General features: G+C 52.0%; 6 protein-coding genes across 6 annotated transcripts; 3 read left to right on the top strand and 3 right to left on the bottom strand.

Moving 5' to 3' along the window:
• Window positions 1-196: 196 nt before the first annotated feature.
• PV08_06766 (uncharacterized protein) lies at window positions 197-1,996 on the bottom strand (the record flags this gene model as incomplete). Its single annotated transcript, XM_016381099.1, has 3 exons — window positions 197-1,052; window positions 1,134-1,860; window positions 1,984-1,996. 3 exons carry the CDS (start codon window positions 1,994-1,996, stop codon window positions 197-199), a joined length of 1,596 nt encoding a protein of 531 aa, XP_016234201.1.
• Window positions 1,997-3,959: 1,963 nt separating this feature from the next.
• PV08_06765 (uncharacterized protein) lies at window positions 3,960-5,038 on the top strand (the record flags this gene model as incomplete). Its single annotated transcript, XM_016381098.1, has 2 exons — window positions 3,960-4,342; window positions 4,402-5,038. The coding sequence occupies 2 exons, from the start codon at window positions 3,960-3,962 to the stop codon at window positions 5,036-5,038; spliced, it is 1,020 nt and encodes a 339-aa protein (XP_016234200.1).
• Window positions 5,039-7,756: 2,718 nt separating this feature from the next.
• PV08_06764 (uncharacterized protein) lies at window positions 7,757-9,259 on the bottom strand (the record flags this gene model as incomplete). The annotated part of the gene is made up of 1 exon (XM_016381097.1): window positions 7,757-9,259. The coding sequence occupies one exon, from the start codon at window positions 9,257-9,259 to the stop codon at window positions 7,757-7,759; it is 1,503 nt and encodes a 500-aa protein (XP_016234199.1).
• A 2,867-nt stretch (window positions 9,260-12,126) lies between these two features.
• Window positions 12,127-13,153, bottom strand: PV08_06763 (uncharacterized protein; the record flags this gene model as incomplete). Its single annotated transcript, XM_016381096.1, has 4 exons — window positions 12,127-12,462; window positions 12,520-12,958; window positions 13,010-13,027; window positions 13,101-13,153. The coding sequence occupies 4 exons, from the start codon at window positions 13,151-13,153 to the stop codon at window positions 12,127-12,129; spliced, it is 846 nt and encodes a 281-aa protein (XP_016234198.1).
• Window positions 13,154-13,924: 771 nt separating this feature from the next.
• On the top strand, window positions 13,925-16,392 carry PV08_06762 (uncharacterized protein; the record flags this gene model as incomplete). The annotated part of the gene is made up of 2 exons (XM_016381095.1): window positions 13,925-14,075; window positions 14,123-16,392. The coding sequence occupies 2 exons, from the start codon at window positions 13,925-13,927 to the stop codon at window positions 16,390-16,392; spliced, it is 2,421 nt and encodes an 806-aa protein (XP_016234197.1).
• Window positions 16,393-17,669: 1,277 nt separating this feature from the next.
• Window positions 17,670-20,507, top strand: PV08_06761 (uncharacterized protein; the record flags this gene model as incomplete). Its single annotated transcript, XM_016381094.1, has 1 exon — window positions 17,670-20,507. The coding sequence occupies one exon, from the start codon at window positions 17,670-17,672 to the stop codon at window positions 20,505-20,507; it is 2,838 nt and encodes a 945-aa protein (XP_016234196.1).
• Between the last annotated feature and the right edge of the window lie 495 nt (window positions 20,508-21,002).

Below are 21,002 nucleotides of genomic sequence, written 5' to 3'. Positions count from 1 at the left end.
AGATGTAGATTTGTTTCCTCGGCTTGAATGTAGTTAGGGTTTAAATTCTGTTGACATCTAAAGCTACATGCTCTGTCATCTTCAACTAGTACTTCCTCGTATTTGTCGCCCACTGCACCAGCGAGGGCCTCGGCCAGGATATCTGAACCATGACGCCCGTACCTCTAGATCTCCTCCGTGCAGCATGATTAAGCTATTAAGCGCGGTCGCCTACCAACTCCTGCACGGGGTGTCTTCTCTGGCTCTCCAAGTTGCGCCACACCACGATCTGCGTGTCATGGAACGAGTACTTGTCCAGCTGCGCCAACAGCTCCACAAATCTTTCGATGTAGATCCTGGCTCGAGGGGAGATGGTGGTGTGGTCTTCGAAGGCGCAATTCAAGAGTGGCGCAGCAACCTGGCGAATCTTGAACAGCAAGCTTCTGCCATTCGGCTCCAAGTTCTGTTGTCTTATGTTATACAGGACATGCAATAGTCTCTCACAGCTGTACTGACGTTCACTCCACAGGTTGTGCTGAATCCGGTAGAACTCGCTGTCATCTGTGGTCGAAGTAGAGGTCAGGCCATGTAAGCGTTCAAATATCCGACTCCTTGCCCACAGTGATGTGACGTGAATGTTGGCCCGTAGGCTTTCCAGTTGTCTATGTCTCAAGTTGTTCGACGGATCGTGTCCATTTGGAGATTCCGCGCCGTGGACGTAGCCGGTCCGCCAACCAGACAATTGTGGTGGAACATCATCAAGCAAATGAATTGTCCTCTGATACATCTTACGAAGTGTATCGATCACGCCTCTACTTCGGCTAGGTGACCCGAGCTCCTCGAGGGGCAAGTCCACAAATCCCAGGAAAACCTTGACCGCACAATTAAATCCGGCCACCAAAGACACGTGGTCTGGAGGCTGGGGAACGATGTGGTCGCTGAAGAGGTATTCGTCGTCCACCTCGAGAGGCATCAAGGCTGCCAAATCATCAGAATTAAACAGCATATGATCAGGGAGCGGCGCCCAATTCGAGTTTTCTACCCCTTCATCAGGCCTGTCCAGTCGCTGGTGTCTGTCAATCCGTTAGCCGATGTGTTCCATGGTTGTGGAGGCAAGGTCCATCGTCTCTCGTGGTCTCAACTTATCGACATACACTTTTCCAATAACGTACAGCCAAAACAATTTCTTCCTCAGCTGCGCCTCGATCAGGTTGACTGCACTGTAAGACCTTGGCTCATCTGCGCCTAGGAAGCTGAGGAAAAGGGAAACCTCTCCCCAGTAAAGCGTGGCGCGGCCTGACAGACCGACATGGTAGAATGACATGGCGAGAAGATATGCAATAGCACATTTCTCCACTGAAGCCGACTCGAAGTAGTCTGGCAGCCTGTAGCTGTTGATAAACTTCTCTGAATGAAGGGCAAAGTCGTAAGGAGAGCTAAAGGTCGAGAACCATTGCTCGTTCTTGTAGTCGAGGAATCGGCGCGGGAGTTGACAGACGACGAGGGTACAAATGCCGAGCAACAGAGAACGAAAAACTGTGTCGGAATCGGCGCGGTTATTGACCACGTCTGTCTGAAAGGATGGAAGATGGACGACAGGAATCAAAGGAAACAAGAGGTGGACATAATCTTGGACGATTATGCTTAACGCCTCTTGGGGCCCTAATTCCTCGAAACCGAGGACGAAGTCGTGTCGACCTGGTCTGTCGCCATGGCTGACGCTGGGACTGATGGAATGATATTGGGGAATCGACGTCGATATAGACCATTCCTCCGGGGCCGAATCCAGAATCTCATTTGCAGGATCAAGCTTGGAGTCGTCTAGGATCTGCTTGGCTTTCCGACGCGGTCGTCGATATTGAGCTCTATCGGAAGTGCATTCTATGCGAAGACTCCTGCATTGATTGCAAGACTCATCGGCGCTCTATGTGGTCCTGACGTTAGAGTGGTTGCGTTAGGAATAAGGCTGTTGGCGTTGCTACAAAATGCGCAGGATGCTCTCACCGTTCTCAGGCATTTTATTTTCCTGATGAAGCACGCATCACATGCTCGAAGAAGTACAGTGTCCGCGGCACTCATCCCTTGCGATCAGAGGTCAGGATACATCCCGCGTATGGCATATGGTGACACAGAAAGAAAGGGTGCATTGTCGCGAAGGACATGCCAACAACCGGACGGCTCTTACTATTAAGTTAGCCGCTCGCACTGTCCGTGATCGCAACGGATTGTGCTCTTCCTCGGCTGGCGGGCATCAACTAACGTTATGTAGTTAGCGACATTATCATGCTTGCCTATCGCAGCCTAGTCAAATTTTATGGTCAGAGAGCCACCCCTGAGCGAGGGTCAAGGAGCTCCCACCAAACTTGCCTTGACTGGCTAATCGCAGTGTGGACGAGTTTCGCGTACTACGTTTGTACATAACTATAACTGTTGTTCCTGGCTGCCAAGGTGACGCGTCACAAATGGAGAAGACCCTAACTTATAAGAGCACCGCAGAGGCGCTCGCGTCGCTCCGACAGGCCTCGAACTAACTGGGCGATCTTTGGGGAGGGGAAGAGACTTGACATGGGATATTTTGCCGACTGTAAAGAGAAGCCCTGCCATTTCACGTATGTAGATAGGTCTACCGAGATTTCTGTCGTGAGCGGCTCGTCATTTCTCAATCGCCCGGTCGTTCTACGTGGCGTGAGTTCCTGCAGCATTACTTCGTCTTAGAAGCACCATGTTGCACCATATTCGGGCCCAATAGCACGTGGCGCCGCATATCTGTTTCCTGCTTTGACTGTAGCCGCTGTGGTCGCAGGCCTTTATATAGAGGAACCACCCGTCGAACCCAGCGGGGCTGCTTCTCCACCCTCAACAGCAGCGAAATCATCTATAATCGCATGTCGAGAGGACACGATATTGAAGCTAAGTAACATAGACTAGCAAATATTTACGATCATAACGGAACCATTATCAATACCACATTTCTTATACACTAATTCTATCGATAGTACCTCTCTAGAACGCAACAGAAATGTCAGTATAAACTACCAGAGCGCTTGAGTTCTAGTGCCAGTTCCTGTTCCACTCTCGTCCAATAGCTGTTCCCGCCCACAATATCCCAAGAGCCTCCCAGTTCTAATCATGAAGTCAAAAGCACTCCTAGCATTAACAGCCACAGTGCTCGAGCCACTGTAGTAGCAGAGTTCTCCAAGTCGCTTTCTCCAGAACACCCATCGTGGTAGACTAAATCCTGGTTGTTGAACGTTCTGGGCCACGGTGAGGTCTCCAGGGACCGTGACGATTGTGTTCGATTCTTTATCTACTCATCGATCGACAGAGAGCTTGAGGAGCTTGACGCTGCTGATTTTGAACAACTCGACGGTTTGCAGAAAGTATGTCAAAAAGAGTAAGCTCTCGATTCGCTGTGGTCGGCTTCGAGACTTCTTAAAAGTCTTGCGTAGAAGCCACAAGACACATAGAGATATTTTGAAAAAATTCTCTCGGAAATCGGTAACTCGGATGAAGACATAACAAAACGTGAATATACGTTACTATAAATTCGCTGATTGAGGACCACAGCGTGAGGCTCCCTGTATTGATCTCGCGATCAGAATCATCCCGGAAGCTTTGATAGACTTCGTCATGCTCGACAAAGTCGGTCATCTTGGAGCGGCCAAAGAACTCTTAGGTAGAAGCAGATGATCAGTTGAAGTGGCACGAGGGAAGAAGCAGATGCAAGCCACAGTGACCATGGCCGCTCGCTCGGCTCGCGCGAGCTGGGGTGCGCAGCGCAAGGGCGGCATCATCCGATTTCCTTATCCGGGCTGAATCACGAGGAGTTCGATCAAACCTTGGCATCAGCGGAATCTCCTGCGCAAGCTTCGCTCGGCCCTGGAGAACTTTCAAAAGCCAGCGATTGAAGAGGTCAGTCAACCCATGACCTGTGCAAGATAACTAGAGATATCTACGCGACCCCAATGTCGCGCCCAACCATGGTCCTCCCAAGGAGGTCTGCGACAACCTCCACTGTTTCTAGTTTTGCAAGCAGAAAACCTCGCACTCCATTCCTCTGCGAACACCAAATCTTTGCCCTGGCAGCTCGCCAATTTACGACCAGTCACAGGAGGGAAGCTCTCGGACAACGCAGAGATTTGGACTATGCCTCCGTACTACCGAAGCAAAAATCCCAGAAGACGATGATGGCCAGGACCTCGTTCGAAAAGTCAAAAGCCCTCCCTGATGATTTGGGCAGAATGCCCAACTGCCCCGTCATATCCACGGCATCAAACCTCCCCAGTTGGTTCCCTCCCACATTCCGAAAACGACTGCAAATTCAATGGTTCCAGATCAAGCAAAATGTGCAGGGAACCTTCACGTACGGCTCACACCCTTCCTCCATTCACCTCCCTGTCCGCTACTGACATCTCTGTCCAGCTTGATCTATCTACAGTGGTGGGATGCGCCCCGAGACCCTCTTACGAACAAGAAATTGTCAAAGCCTCTTGAGCTCTCCGAAAGACCCCAGATTGCCCTGGATCTGCACAAACAATTCAATACAGCGCTCGCGGCCGGCGATATACGCGCTCTCGAGAAGGTCGCATGCAACGGGCTCCTTAGCCAAGCTCGATCTCGCGTTGAAAGGAGAAAGAGAACGCGCACAGACGAACTATGGAAGCTGCTCAGTTATTCTGGCATCACCTACCCGCGCTTCCTACAGAAGTGGCCCATATCCGTGCTACTCCCTAATGCCTCTGCGAGAGTCGTCTCTGACCGTTTGGCCCCTCTCCCAATGCCGAACTCCTCTTTCCGGCAATGTACCGTGCGAATTCGATCGACGCAATATTACAAACTGGCGAATATGGCCCAGGGCGATGTCAAAAACCTGACTGAATATGTCGTGATACAGAAACTTACGCTCAACGGTAAAGAAGGGCCGTGGAAGATGTGGGGAACAGTTGATCCAAATACCATTGAAGAGTTAGAGAAGATGATCGAAGGTGGAAAGACACAAGACACCATAGGCGGCAGATTCAGAGAGCAACTCTCCGGCTTTACTGGTTTCAACGTTTGAAAAATCTCTCTCCGGCGAGACTATCCCTGCGCCAGTCGAATGGACATTGGGACGATCGAATATCAGCAACACCTCTGTCGTACATCTTGGTCGACAATCTTGGAAGGTTGTGTTGGGATTACTCAGTCACCAACCGTGTGCGAGCAGTAAGGCTCTGAGTTTTGCGACCTTCCCAATCCGGCATCTTGGTCGATGTCAAAAACCTCTGACAGTCAACTCGCGACGAACAGAGGGTTGCCCTGAAGAAATGTATCAATAATATGGCATTTATACGAATACGACCTTCTTCCTTGAACCTAGCTGGACCGTGTCGCAAACTACCCGCTTGAGGTATATGCTGTATGGGGCTCCGGAGACCATGGCAGTCCTACAATAGTTAGTGCTTTTAAGGTCCTCACTTTTGTTCCACGCTTGGGTCGCCTATTAAGTGTCCAATCTGAAAAGTGGCTCGGAGCGTTCATGTTGGCAGGAACAAGGGTCCCTCCCCGTGGGACTGACTATCTGTAGTGAGGTTCCGGACGATTGATCCGATACTTGTTGATTCATTGCAGGGTCAGCATTGCTACACTCTACACTTTGGACACGGAGAGTGAGTAAGTGAGTGAGTGACTGGCTCTACCTCCCTCATTACCTTACTGCTTCCTTGCTTGCTTGCATGCATGCATGTCAAGTTGAGTACCTGAAGTTCTATACATGTGCATATATTCCATCCATGTCCCAAAGTCAGTAGCGCACCGTCACACAATGTTTCCAATAGGGACCCCCCCCCCCTTTTTTTCTTTTTTGGTTCCCTGTGGCAAGTGAGTGTACCAGTGCGGTGTATGTTACGGAGTACTCAGGTAGCATAGGTCCTTGTGTAAATCAAGTAAGTAGTAAAGGAGTATTAAGAACCGACGACAATCGAAATATATCATACCTACCTCCATTGCAAATGGTGGCCCTCTTTCAAGCACAACCTACCTATTACCTACCTACCTACCTACCTACCTACAGGTACCCAAAGGTACCTAAAGGTATTGTTGTCACTTCCCAACTGTACATACATAGGCAAGGAACCCAGTAAACACCTAACAGAGGTGCCAACTACCACCCTGACCGTACGCATACGTCGACAATTTTTTAAATTTTCTTTTTATTCTTTTTTTTTTAAAAAAAAAACTGATACCGAGCTCGAAAAACGTACGGTGCCTATACTATAAGGTAAGGTCCCTAATAGGTTGGTAGGTACCGGGTTCCGAGGGGTGTAAGATGTAAAGGTGAAGGCACCCAAGTAGAACGAATGCTTCACTGCACGTGGCCATCACACCGTTGGTACAAGGTGACCGTATAGGTACCTACGAGGGCTTAAGGTTCGTGGTTGTGTAAGGGATTCGAGTTGGTTCTCTCCTGCGCTGCTCCAATTCCTGCTCGGGTGCCATCTGTGACCCTGTTCCTGTGCCTGGATGTTCTTGTTCTTGTTCCCATTCCTATCCTGTACCGTGTTCCTCCTCCTTCTTTTTCCGTCGGTGCGCCTTTCTGTGGGTTAGGTATTTCCATCCTATCTTCTGTTCCTATTCCACGTCCCTCCTTCTCCATCAGAAATATGACGACCTTTTTTGGGCGTTCGAATTCGTACGTTGACCGTGATTCATGTGAACCATTTTACAACTGAAGTGATGTATTTGTAAAAGCAGAAGAAGAAGAAGAAGAAGAAGAAGAAGAAGAAGAAGAAGAAGAAGAAGAAGAAGAAGAAGAAGAAGAAGAAGAAGAAACGGTCGTGGCATGTCTGGTCTCTGTTCGCAAAAGAAAAGAAGAGAAAATGAGAATCGTAATCTCGTTTCATCCATTAACTCATTCATCCCATTTCGAATGATCCGTTTCCAAATTCCCAGATCAGAAGCTGAGAAATTTCATCGTCCCATTTTCATGGCTTTTGTGACCACATTGGACTACTCACCACCAAAGACACGGGCACACGACGCTTATCCAAACTTATAATCCCTATGTTTTGCAGTCAAAAGTGCCCTGTATGAGCGTGGGTCGAACGGTGCAGGGTCGGAATGCTCCGCAGTTTCCGACCTGACGCGCCCACCACGCTTTACCTGTGATGTACTGTCTCATTCCGAGGTACAGCCGAGAAAGCTCCGTCTTAGCTGATCGAGGACACATGTCTGGGTGAGACGCCGAGAATGGGTTAAAAAGGAAGGGCTGAAACACAGACGGTGCACATGCAGGTGGGTGCTGGTCGTCGAGTCGCAGTCGCTGGTTGAGAAAAAGTGCAGAACAGTCCCCCCCGATACCCTCTAGAGGCATATCAGAGATTCATAGGACAGGACAGTACTGCATAGTCCAGTGCAAGCGTCCTGAAAGTGGCACTGCGGGATGTCGGTAAACACATCAAATGTCTCCCAATATTGGTGCTGTAGTAGTAGTTGTTGTAGCAGTAGTATTGTTATACAAGTGAAGATCGCATCCTTCTCCTGCCTCGCCCCCCACCGGTGTCTGCGCGCTGGTTCAAGACTTGTCGTAATCGAGGATCGTCCCGGTCTCGATCTTTATGATGTGCTCGAACGTGCCTTTGCAAGTTATCCGGTCGGGGGTATCGATGCAGTTGATCTGGACAAAAGGGGCAAGGGTAGCCGGGTGAATCGTGGACCAAACCGTGTCTATTAGCCACGCGAAGATTAGTTCCCCGGTACAATACACTGGAGCATCAAAAAAGGGGTGCCTTCTTCTTTCTTACCGAATCATCTCGTTCTTCCTCTTGAAACCCTTACCCCCGGGACCATGTGGGCAACCCGCAACGTGACAGAAATGCGTCCTGGTTTCCGAATGCACATTCATGTGACTGTTGAGTAGGTATTGCGTGTGGAACGGGGAAGCAGTGCAACCTGGGTACAGACATTGATACGAACCGTCTGCCGTCAGTTGACTCATTGCCGGGAGATCATTCGATAGCTTTCTCTCCCCATCCTCCTCCTCTTCTTCAGATGTAGGCTGCGCATCGGATGCAGTCCTGGCAGACGAATCTATCGGGTGGGTATCCGACACCGAAGAACGTTTGCCATTTTGGATCGGAGCCAAATTCTGTACGCTCATCACCGCTGCCGGTGATTGGACCATAACTATCGAGGAAGTTGGAGTAGACGCTGCTCCAGAGCTGGGAGGTGTAGGCTCCGAGGAGCCGGATATTGAGCTGTCTCGTGTTGTTGACCGCCATGATGAAAATTGCACAGGTATAGCTGGAGGGGACATGGCTGAAGCATGCATGGGCGGGTGAAACGGAGGAGACGGACCAAGAGATAGCATAAGACCGGGGGATGGGCGACCCATAAGGGGTGACACACCAGTGAACCCTGGCGAATTCGCTTCATAACCGCCCAGGTGCGTTCTCAGCGGAGGAAGTGTTTGCGTGTGTTGTGGCGACGACGCGGGAGAAAATCGGGGGGGAGACTTTTGGATGGCAGGCAAGATCACATCGGGATCTGGAAACCGAGGGGTCATGGCGTATTTTCCCAAAGCCGGTGATGTGATGAGGGAATCATGACGATCACGATAGGGATTTCCATGGTCCAGCGGCAACAGTTCCTTTGCCAACGGAGGAGCCGGTCTGTACTGTATCGTGATCTCGCCTCTCTCGGGCTGCTTCTCATGTTTTCTTGGTGTCAAGCCCTGCTGCGTTTGGGGCAGTCCATCGCAGCCGTAGGTATCCCGAGACACAGGGGGGTGAAGGGCCTGTCCACCATCGTGCACACCTCTGGGGGAGTCGATCATAGGGAAGTCTCCATCATTGTCGTTGAGCAGGCATTCCTCTGCGATATTAGCCCGCGCCGACGCATTATTCTGGGCGGCAATGTGTTGAATCATCATTCGGGTTTCTCCCGTTTCGGCCTGATTGCCCTCCTCCTCTTCCTCCTCCTCGGAGCCAGAGGCAAGTGCATGTTTCTCGGCGAATCTTGCGAGCTCGACCTGGTTTGGATCTAGTGAACGTATCAGTGTACCATCGCTCAAGGATGGGTCAGTCCGACTTTTTCGGCTTGTCCTCTGACGCCCAGAAGGACCGTCCTCACAAGCTTCGTCTTCGTCCGAGGAATCCGAAGACGGGTAGTTGGGCACAAGTGGTGGAGGAGTGACGACCGGCTTGTAGTTGATGTTTACAGGCTTCAGCCCAGGGCTCCTAGCAGGCGCGAGAAAGTCTCTCTCTAAATCGTAGACTTGCTCGGGATCCTGGTAGTTGGACATGGATAGACGGAAATATCACATGGTAGAAGAATTGACAGCGAGGGTCAGATCAGCCCAGTCAACACTATGGACGGCCGATTTTCCCACGATTGGGTAAACCACAAATTCGACGGTCTACGACTTCTTTCGGAAAGTCGGGTTACCGTAGGATTCGATCTGTGTAGTTGCCATATCAGCGTGTGAACAAGAAAAGGTACTTTGAACGAGAGTCGCGCGCTGATTAAATCGAAAGGCGGCTGCAAATGGTCGGCCACTGAACAAATTGCATCAACACACGTCATGCTGCAAGATGCATGGCTCATGGGACACAATCCATTCAAGAGTGAGGGCGTCAAACAAGGCAGGGCATCAGCCCACCGAGGTCTTCGGTGGTCCATACCCTTTCAGCCCGCCGCCCAAGTGTCCCGCATGCCCGACGTCCGCACAGAAGATTGTTGCTAAAATAGATCGAAACGACCAAGAAGAGGATGAAAAGCGCGTTTCCATGTTTGTAGGGGGGATGTTGGCATGGGGGAAGTACTGAAGGGCCTTCATACCGAGGGAGGTTTGTCGCAACGTCAGGGTCAATGACGAGGCAGCACACGGTGAAAAGAGGCTGCGCAACAGTGTCATCGATGCCAGCCGACCTGTTAATCTAACGGATGGCCGGATCAAGCAACAAAGGTCGAGTGGAAGGGTTGTACAGAGGTCGATGTTGGAGGGTTCGTGAGCTTCAAGTCAGTCTGCGAGGCTGCACACACACACTTTCTCGAGACTGGGGATGTGGATCGAAGAGCCCCTCGAGCCTCAAGGACGCATCAGCGCGGGCAGAGGAGGACGGCGTCGAAATCGTGGGGGCTTAGCTGCACTGCCCCAGCGGTGTCGCTGGGTTGGCTGGATTGTCCAAGAGTCGGCGAAAGCAGGACAAGGAGTGCAGGGATCTTGGAATCAAGAGATGGACTTTCGACGAGGGTCAGCAGGTCTTTAGAATAAGACTGCCAGACCTTGTTGACCGTGGATCAATGATGTGAGTGGACTTTTCGAGCCCTGGCTTTCGATGTCTGGACTGCATGACAGGCTTACTCGGTTGACGGGGTTCCATGTTCACGAAAGGACTAATGAGAAGGGTTCAACCTCCCGGTTAATCTGAACCACAGAAGCACGCAGGCCTCCTGCCCATGGCCGGGCCGAGGAGCGAGGGGGGACGACAGTCGAAGGAGAGTACGAAGTATCCATTAGAAAGTCCTATGCGTCTAGTGAAGTCAAATTGATCATGTTTTGGGCCGGGACACAGGCTCGGGGAATGTGTGTCGAGTACGGTGTGTGAGGAGTGGACGAGAAAATAGTAACAGCGACGAGCGACAGTACATCACCCGCTAGTTTGACGCCTCCGTCCTATCCATAAAAGGCAGCCGGCTGGCCGGCGACGGGGACAACAGAGTCACAACGCTTGTTTGGCGTTTGGACTCGAGCGTACAGTCGTTGGCGGGTGACGTGGCAGGGCGAGGAAATACGTACGGGAGTCGAAATTTGCGCTCAGGCAGGTGCGTAATGCATCAAGTTCTACTTATAGCTCAACCGTTCCCGTGCTTTCCATGGGGGCCTCACTTACCAGCTCATAGAATGGACACGCGAACGGTGCACGGTTGTAGAGTCTGCGTAGACGGACAAGACACCAACGAAGCGTTTCTCGCCCGGCCACAACGACATGCAGCACAGTACAAGTCTCGCCACGCCATGATCAACAACACCGGTGTCTGGCCAGACTCGCCATAGGCCACGGGGTAGAGGACGCTGAGCCTCATTGTTCCAGGGTCTATCCCGGCAAACGCTGCTGCAGACAAGGCACACTCGCCCAATAAAGATATAGCACTAAAGGCCACCGAAGCAGTGATCCCTCTCGCCTAAGAGTGTGAACTAGACGCTCCAAGGCAGGGGTCGAGAGCCGCATCATCATCACCACCACCATCACCGTACCTCTGTAGGATTGAGCCCCCGGTCGTGCATGTCTTTCACCACCAAGCTCGGTTCCGATGCAGTAGACTTTCTCTTCGTAACTTTGGACAATAAGATGCGATCTTCCAAAACGCGTTGGTTCAGTTGTCTAACTAGTGCCCTGCGGAATCTTCCATCGAAGCCCTTCTCTGGCGTGTGCTTAGCTTTGACTTCCCGAACATCCAGAGGGCAGGGTTACAATATTTTGTCCTGGCTCACACCTTATTCCAGAGAGGGGCTTCTGTCTTGCTTCGATAGGCATAGCGAACCGCCATATTGGGCTCACCGCAGGATTGTTGAGCACAAGCTTCGGCCACGACGCCTTGTCATCCCTTCATAGGTCGTCTTGACATGTACGCGCCCGAGAAGCTCTGGGCAACCCTGACCTGTCAGCTCTCGAGCGACTTCTGCAGAGATGGCCGACCTATTTGTATTGTGCATCGTGCCAGTGGGCACCTTCTCGGACCACCGACTTGCAGCCCAACCGCACTAATGCCAAGTTTGGTATGCTTCTCGAGGCTCCAACCGTTTCGTCCAAAGCATCCAAAGTACCCGGTGAAAGAAAAACACTATGTTTTCAGTCCAATTGCGAAGAGGCTCAAACCTCGTGGCATTAAATTATCTATCCCAGCCCGGTACAGTAATGTTGCTTTCCGAGGTGAGCCGCATCAAACCAGGAGTATCCCGACGTAATTGGTAGGCCTCTGTCATGGCCATCTTTAGCCTCGGTGTATTTCAGGACAGCTGGGGCCGGTAGCGCATGGGGTGATGGAGGGAAAGCCTTAAGGGGATCTAGGTTCGTCTACAGGCAATCTCTTCTAATTCGAAAGCGGTGGAAACTCTGATCGGGGGTAATAGCACCTCGAGTCCAATATCCCGTGCATGCAAAGCTACTATCCCAACAGGGGCCGCTCCGATTCATCTTCCTCACTCATCCGGTCTTCTTGATCAGGATACAGAAGAAAGTGTTGGATGATGAAGATCACGTCGAACATGATGCTGATGTTGGAAAGACCCAACTTCAGAGGATTGCCTGTGATGCCGCTCCAGTCGCCTTGAAAACTGCTATCAATGACGAGTTGAATCAAGGATAGCACCCCGCCGGTTATGTCGAACAAGATTTGTAGGATGCTCCAGCCCACCGTCGATTTGCGCTCGAAGTTCACAATCACCTGCGGAATGTACTTGACAAAAGTGCAGATGAGCTTCACATAGCCCAAGGTGTAGAGCTAACAACATGGTAAGAACTGCTGATCTGCTGACGGGGACGAGACACAACCACCTACCACATCGATCCACGCCCAATCCTGAGGATCTTGTTGTTGGAAACCAGAGTGATGTATCACGAGTCCAACAACGGCCAATATAGCAAGAACGCTTCCCCAAACAATGCCCAAGACTGGTTTCGCAGCCCGTTGGCGTGAAGATACCTTGAAACCCCACAGCCAGGGATAAAATTGGGAATATGTGAGGACGACCAAGACGACGGCATGCGCGCCAAAAACCATGTCGTTAAATTGTACTGTTGGCTCTGGAGATGCCGGATGCCTTGCCGCGTATTGATTCCGGATTGTAGCGGAGTACAGAAATCCGCAGGAAGAGATGCTGTAGCAGAGAAACCCAAGGACATTGAGTAATGGAAAGTCGATGGCCAGACCTAGTGTGGACTTGCGCTTCCAGTTCAGCCAGGGTTGCGGATAGAAAGAAGCGCTCCATGACAGAGTACTGCAGTACCGTGAGCATCAAAAATGGTTGGCCAGTACAATATTGACCTACTAGATCCAGCCTAGGAGACTGTTGAGGTCATCAGCATTTGTACCGCCGGAGAGATCTTGTGTGAAGCTATTTGCCAAAGAACTCAACATACCTGGAAAGAGCCTTACCAAAGGTAACCCAGCCGCCATCGCTACTCCTGGTCATGTTTGGTTTGAGAGGCCCAGAATCCTTTCATCGATCATCAGCTGCCACTAGCACGACACTCACATGGCCTGATTCCTGACAGCGGCGTGTCGGTGACGTGGCCCGACTCGAAGAGGAATATTGAGAAGCGTGCAAGAAACGCTTCGCGATGAAGTTCCAGGTTCGCAGATGGTGTGATGCCTACCGTACGCTATGTACGAGATAAAGGCAGGCCGTACTCGTACAGCGTACGCTGAAGATGACTGGGCTAGATGGATACAGGTAAGTGTTTTCTCAGCGTGGGCGCGCGTTGCTGTTCCAACGCCGGCCACGATGTGTCTTGGCGTCACGGGGATGTGGCAGCGAACCAGAATGCTTGAACCGGCCCAACCTGGCTTTGACTTGCATGCGCTGAACAACTCACAGACCATTCTTGCTGCACATCACTCTTATCGCTTGAATTTTGCCAAACTGTCAAAGGAACGAGAACCAGAACCTTGCTGCTTCATTTGCGTGGTTTCTAGTCAGTTGAAGCATACTCCGTACCCACGTCTATCCTATTCTCTTACCCCGCGCGAGCCGTCAAAGTAAACAAAAAAGTTACTTGCCTAGCCGTCCGAAGCGCAGAACAACAATCCTATTGTCCTTGTACTTGCAAGGTCGACTTATACAAGATAATTTTCATAAAGACGAAGATTGCGACTGTTCGACTTGGACCCTGCTCTTGGATGGTCCGTTCCTTTTGATCAGCGGAGGTCAACCTCCAGCCAGGACCTTTTCTACACACGAGCCATGTCGCCTTCACCGCAGCTAGCTCCGCCAGGAAGCAGCTCTTATGATTCGAGCACAATGCACGTTGGTGACGGCACGTGGGATGCAGGAAGAGATGATTTTCTACTGCCCAATCTTGTTGGGCTCAATTTTGCGACAATGAGATACAACGGTAAGCCCAGTGATCGCATGTCGAGACCAAGCACTGACCATAACTAGGCATGGGCAATAGGTTCTTTACCATGAACGGATACCACTCCTTGGTTGAAGCTCATGGCATCATTGCAGCAATTACGTTCCTCGGAATCGTTCCACTGGCCGTCTTCCTCGTCCGATTCTATGGCCGACAACCGCGTCTGGCTTTGCGCCTGCACATTTGGCTTCAAATCCTTACGCTGCTGCTGAGTACAGTGGTGTTCATCTTGGGCTTCATGGCAGTCGGGCCTAACAGAAGCTTAACAAATCCGCATCATGGCATAGGTGTGGCCATCTACGTCCTGATCTGGGTCCAGGCCATTGGCGGATGCTTGCTGCACAGAAAAGAGAAGCGACGGACAAGACTCCATATTCCTGTTAGGGCCATGCTTCACCATTGGTTTGGCCGGGCAATTGCTCTTCTCGGCATCGTGCAAATTGTGCTTGGCCTGACATTGTATGGATCACCACTGTATCTTTTCGTTCTCTACACACTGTACGTGTTTGCGTTGCTTGTCTTGTATTTTATTCTGGAGTGGCTAGCGGAGCGAAGAAGAGCGCAGTATGATAGTGGCGGCAGCTATTACAGCGATGAAGTTTCCTCTAGGCCCCCTCGACACCAACACTCGGGCTTAGGAAAGCTCGCATTAGCTGGGGCGGCGGGGGCTGGACTTGCCGCACTGTTCAGGAGACGATCTTCCCGCCACCGGCAACATCCGAGCGACACTGGTACAGAAGAAAGTACAACGTCCTACTACACTGACGAGAAAGAGTCTGATCCTCGTCGCCATGAAAAAGGCATCGGACACCGCCTTCTTCAAGTCGCCGCAATTGGAGGAGCTGTGGCTGCGGCCAAAAGAATATTTGGTCGCAACGATCGCGATGACGACGATTCAGCTGCTGGCCCCTACAGACCCCCAAGACCAGCTCTTGGAGGCAACCAGTCCGTCACTACGGACTCAATGTCGCGAGTTGAGGAAGGTCGGCCGCTAGGACGCCCTGTTACTCCTGTTGGAGCAAGCCCTGGATATGTCCGACCAACTCACCCCCTTGCCCAGCCTCCACTGACCCCGGGCTCAGGAAGACGTCATTCTGACTCTTCCTTGTCGTATGCTGACTCTTATGCCTCGGCATCACCGTCACGACGCGATCGGAGGACGCACACCTTCCGAGATGCGCTGGCTGCTGGAGGGGCGGTGTTCGCAGTGCGGCAACTGTTTAAGCGCAAACCGCGAAATGATGCTCGAAGGGTGGAGCAGGAAAGAATCTCTCGAATGAACGGAGCCCACGGCTACACGGGCGATGGGGTCACACCCCCGCGAAGGGTTCGACATCATCAGATGGGCAGTCAGTCTGCGTCGGACCTTACTAGCGCCCTCGGCAGTCGACCAGACGCAAGCGGAGCATTGCCCGTGGCCGGTGCAGGTGCTGCGGTTGCAAGTGCTCTTGCCGATCGGGACAGGATCAGACCGGTAGGCACAGATCCGATAATTCATACTCCAGGGCCCCCGAGTGCTGTGCCTGTTGACGTACCACCTATTCCGCCTCCGCACCTGGATTCGTCCGGCAGTGAACTCTACACGACAGCATCTGGCCGGCAAAGACACAGGCATCATATAGGGGATGAAGCAGCAGCGGGCGTGGCAGGCGCTGCTGTGGGAGCCGCCACGGCAGAGGTATCCCGCAGAAGACATAGCGGCAGGCACACAGACTCGATGGAATCTCCTCCAGTCAGCCTAAATGTCAAGATGCATAGCGACGGACGCCACGTAACATTGAGACGTTTGACGGAAGAAGAAGCAATTGCCCAGCGTGAAGCTCGAAGAAAACAACGTGCAGCTTCTGCAGCAAGGAGACGCCGAAACTCCAGCTTCAGTAGTAGCGACGGCGATGGGCTGGGAGCTGGATCGAGCGGCGATCGACGCTGGAGACGTACAGAAGCCATGGAGGCGGAACAGGCTGCGCAGAACGAAGCTTCCGCCGCCGCCGCCGCTACATCAATGTATCCCGAGCATGTCGCGCCTCCAGCTTCTGGCACAGCACCTATGTATCCGACCCCGCCGCCACCAGGTACGCAAGGAGTCGATCCTCACACAGGCCAGCCCTATCATGTACCTGCACCTCCTCCAATACCAGGGTCTATGAGTAATTTAGGACCAGGAGGAAGTGCCATCACGTCAGAGACCAGCGGTGCTACCGAATATGCCAATAATCGTCGCCGGAGGCGAGCAGAGAGAGCTCAGGCTCGTTTGGCGAGAGAAGGCAAGACCGGAAACACAGTCAATTTTACCTGACATCGATTACGAAAGGCTACGAAGTTTGGGGTAGTGCTACAGAGAGTTGCCCTGGGGTTTGGAAGCAAGGTTGTATTGTAATTGCATATAGGCGGTGTTGAGCACGAGCATGCACATGGGATTTAGGGGGCGATTTGGCATAATTCATTACGACGAGATGAGATGAGAATGGGTGATGCACAGGTGCTGGGTATATTCCAGTCTGATCTAGGACATGTCCTTGATGAAGCCAGCAAATCGACTTGAGCAATAGAAGGGCTACGGCAATTTGTACAGTATGTATCTCGCGAGCCATTGGACTATCGCGTACCTTCTAGCGATTAATAGGATACTTCTTGACCTCTCATGTCGTCAACACGGGGAGAAATACAGTATCCACGCAAACGACTTGGGCCACAGGCTGTCCAGACGTTCGAAGGCGTCATGGCGGTAGTAGCAAGACGCAATTCTAATTTCTAGGCTTCGTGTCCGTCCCTGAGAACCGGTGCCGCGAGACTCGGTGTGGCGCTGGCGTGGAAGGCTGGTTGACGATGAGGAATGCTCCCAGAAGTCGTCGTGCGCTGTAGTTTCATATCCGTGCTTGGTAATCGTTTCTGAGGCTGTATCAAGACCGATTGGTGAGTCTAAACGAGCTTTGACCGTTTGCAGGCCCCCCGGGGCCGGTCAAGCGAACCCACGAGCCGTTCCCTTGGGCAGTACAAGGCTGGCAATCGGTGGGAACGGGCACTGATGGCGCCGGAGCCACCCACCGGAACCGCGAAGCCTGGTGAGCCTTGTAGGCAAGTCGTAGGCTGGTCAGGCCTTCTCCATCAGCAGGGTAAACAGCCAAGGTCAGACCTGAGCAAGTTCCATCTCGTGGCCAACACCTCGTCGTCGGTGCCTCCCTCTCCTCTCCTGCTGCCCACCGATCCCAGCCTCCCACCACGCAATCAGCTTCCTCCTCTCCCCCCCTCCTTCATATCTACTCTGGACTTCTTGACGCCTTCTCCTTCTTCATTTCGCCTCGTTGCTTTAGCAGTCTGTCCTTGTCCTTCTCTTCCTGTACAATTTTGCCATTAGCAGAGAGAGTCTTCTCCGTCGGCGCTTAGCCACTCCGAACGAGCTGCTTAACTAAACAAAACAACACCCGACTGCTGGCCTTTCTCCGCCGTTCGTTTTGGTTCCAAGCTGCGCCTCGCAGGCATTACGGCTTTCTACACTTGATGGCATAGTCACTTTCATGTATCGGCTGGTCATCGATCTATAACGATACCAATATCCCCATTTCATCTTCCGTCATGATGGAACCCGCGACACCAGAATCGCAAGACATCGACATGCAGCTTGCATCAGACTCCAATAATACATACCCAGAACCACCGCCTCGTCTTGCTGCCCGCTTTTGCCGTAAGACGAGCGCCCGCCGGAAATCCTCTGCCAATTCCTCCCGCCGAAGCTCTCTTTCCTCGATTCACTCCCACACCTCGAACCGATCCAGTCATGGTGGACCCGCGAGCACGCACGTTGCACAGCACCTTCGGCGTGCTTCGATCATTGAGAGCCGCAAGGCACGTTTGGCAGATCGAGCCGCTCACGCAGAACAAGTCAGGTTGCGGGCCGCTGCCGCCAAAGCTGCACGAGGGGTTTCGTACAGCGAGGAGAGAGCCTTAGCGGCACAAGCAGCACGGGAGAAACTCCTTGCTGAAATCACGGCACGATGCGAAGAGGAGGTCCGGCGTGCTAAGAAAATCGCCGAAGAGACAAAGGAGAGGAAGGCCGCAGAGCTAGCAAGGCTCAAGGAAGACATGGCCGAGAAATTTGCAGAGGCTGCCCGACGGAAATCCATGTACCAGCAGGGCATGAGGAGGTCAAGGACGACGTCCCTGGCTGCTGTCGAGGAAAAGAAGGTGTCGCCCATTCCTTTGGCTCAATCAAGTCGGGCATATGCTGCAAAGGTAATCCAGCGAGCCTGGCGCTCCTACCGCGGTCGTAAGGTCATTGCCGACTTCTCTGCCATGGAATTGGACTTGATTCGCGCTCGATCACTTTCCTTCGAGGACTTGACAAGGCTCCTTTCGACGGACAGGACAACTACTGTCACCTCACGGCTTCTGAAGCACTTAGATGTGCTGGAAGACGGTCAAGAGGCTATCGGGCCTGTCCGTATCTTCCTGAGTGCGTATCTGATCTTGTCGCACCCCATGCAAGCGTTCAGCCATGGTGGGAACCAGCCACAAGAGCAAGAATTGATGGCCAAGGCCAGTACTTTGGTTGAAGCCTTCGAATCGCACATGAAGATAAGGCCGTCAAAGTCGCGACGAGACACAACAGCCTCGACGAGAGAAGCTTTGTGTTTCGCCTTTAACGATTTCTCTGCCACCTTCGACGCTTGGAAGAACCAAGACCTTGGTGTTCTCGTTGACGTTATGGTCAACTCTTTCGTTAACCTAGATCTCATCCTGCAGGCAACCAAGGACGACCACGAGGGCCATGTTGCCGAAGACTATCTGGATGCAGTTCGTCAAGAGCAAGTGAAACTGCTGGCAAGGCTCAAGAGACTTGCTGGGCCAGAAGAAGCCCTGTCCAAAGTCAGGTTGGCCGTGAGAAAGGCTCGAAAGCAGCGAGCTGCCGAACAGCGGCAGAAATCTGTACAACAGATCCCACGAGCATCAACACCTACAAACAGTGGCCCCTCGTCTGTTAATGGAGCCCCCATCACACCTCCAGCAACGCCACAGCCATACCATCGCCATAATGCGTCGAAGAGCTCCACCTTTGCCAATAACCTGGGTCAGATTATGACGGTCTTGCCTTCTAACCGCGAAATTGCTCACGAAATCCTGATCAACGGCAGCTTTGAGGTGCAACAACGCCCTTGGACTGACGCTCGGAAGGACCTGATGAGCTCCCTTCGCTCCAACATGCGGAGTAGCATGCAAGACGGGAACAGCGACGCCGCGGCAACATGGACTCATGCCATGGCCATACTCATTCGGGAGAAAGTGATGAATCTTGTCAGTCAACGACACCCTCTTTATGATCGGTTTGATGGATTCCTAGACCCAGCCTTGATCAATCAGCAATGCAGGAACGGGATGTTTTCCTACAACGCATTTTTCGACACCATATCTGGCTTAATTGCACAAATCTGTTCGCCAGGACGTGACGAAATCGTCCGGGCTTTCACGAACGACACGACTAGCGATACGATTGACCGTCTTTTCGACTTGATCAACATTATCGATTTGATGACCTTGGATCATATCAATTTCCAATTTAGACTAGCCTCCCAGTCTGTTATGGAGCATGGGCACGAGCACGAAGTTGCCTCTTTCGAGAAAGAGCTTCGAGATGGTATCCATGGTCTAGAGCGCACTAAGCAATGGTGGTCCAGTTCAAAGGGCGTCGTCGGTGTGAATGCAAGTGGCGGGGTTGTGTATGCAAGGGGCTTGACTGACCTAGTCTTGCGCAACACTCACCTTTGCTTCCAAGAAGTCCCGGAGACTTTGCAGCTGGATTATATCCGTCTCCTCAAGTGGAGAGCGCGCGCGTTCCAGGTTGTAGCGACCTCTTCAATCTTGCTCACAACCAAGATTCGCCTGAGGCGCAACAGGGAGTCACTGTGGGCCAAAGATGCCGAAAGGTTGATGTCCCTAAACCTTTTGAACGTCGACACCAACCGCGTTGTGTCTCTGGTTGAGTCATCACACATGATGCCAGACAGTATCAAGGAGGGTCTATCCAACTTCGTCGGTCGTGTCTTACCACCGGCAGTTGATGCCGCAAAGAATGCCGATTCGGCGGAACGTGATCGACAGGATGCTATCCACAGCCAATCGACGTATCGACCCTCAGAGAACGAGCAAAGCCTCGGTGGAGATGTGTTTACAGAACAGATTGCCAGCTTCCTCCTCAAGTCACTTCGTGAACATGTCTTTGCCAGACTTTCTGCTAGTGGAACGCAGGAAAGAGTCCGAACTACAACGGGCGCGGCAGAAGTCCTGGCCAGGGCCGGCATGCCTGAATTTCTTGAAGAGGTCAACCGCCTGGTCGATGGTCTTGATCGCATCCGAGCGGTTGATCTCAAAGCGCACGGGAGATGGTATGATCAGACTGCTGGAGAGTTGTCTGCATGATACATGACGGTGGGGAGGCAGTCATCTTTTTCAGTTTCTTTCTCTGGTACGGAGTCAACAAGGAAGCATGTCGGTGTTTGGAAGAGCATGTTACAGATGGAAGAATTCGACGTTTGACATGAACTTGTTCTATATTTGGGCGGTCACTTGAGGGTATTGTTTTGCATGTGTATATCAGTTTACGGCTTACGCGATCGGGCACATGAGTTTGCGTGTTTGCTGCAGCAACTCTACGATTTTCCAAGATTGTTTGATTCCCTCTTCCTTCGCTGGTCACCGAGACCAAGTAAGGGTACCTATCCAGCATGAGAGCAGGGAGGGAGGGATTCAAACTGACGATGACGATATGAGCATACATTTGATTTGCGATTGAACGAGTCTTGAAATTGTATTCCGGACTTTGGATCCGTTGACACAGTTACGTCTCGAAGTCGAGTAGCACCGTAGGCACAGTAGATACAGTAGTTACGAGATAAGTTCAATGTCGCTGATAAG

This window comes from Exophiala spinifera, assembly GCF_000836115.1.
Source record: "Exophiala spinifera strain CBS 89968 unplaced genomic scaffold supercont1.5, whole genome shotgun sequence".
NCBI lineage: Eukaryota > Fungi > Ascomycota > Eurotiomycetes > Chaetothyriales > Herpotrichiellaceae > Exophiala > Exophiala spinifera.
This window is presented reverse-complemented; position numbering and strand designations above follow the sequence as displayed.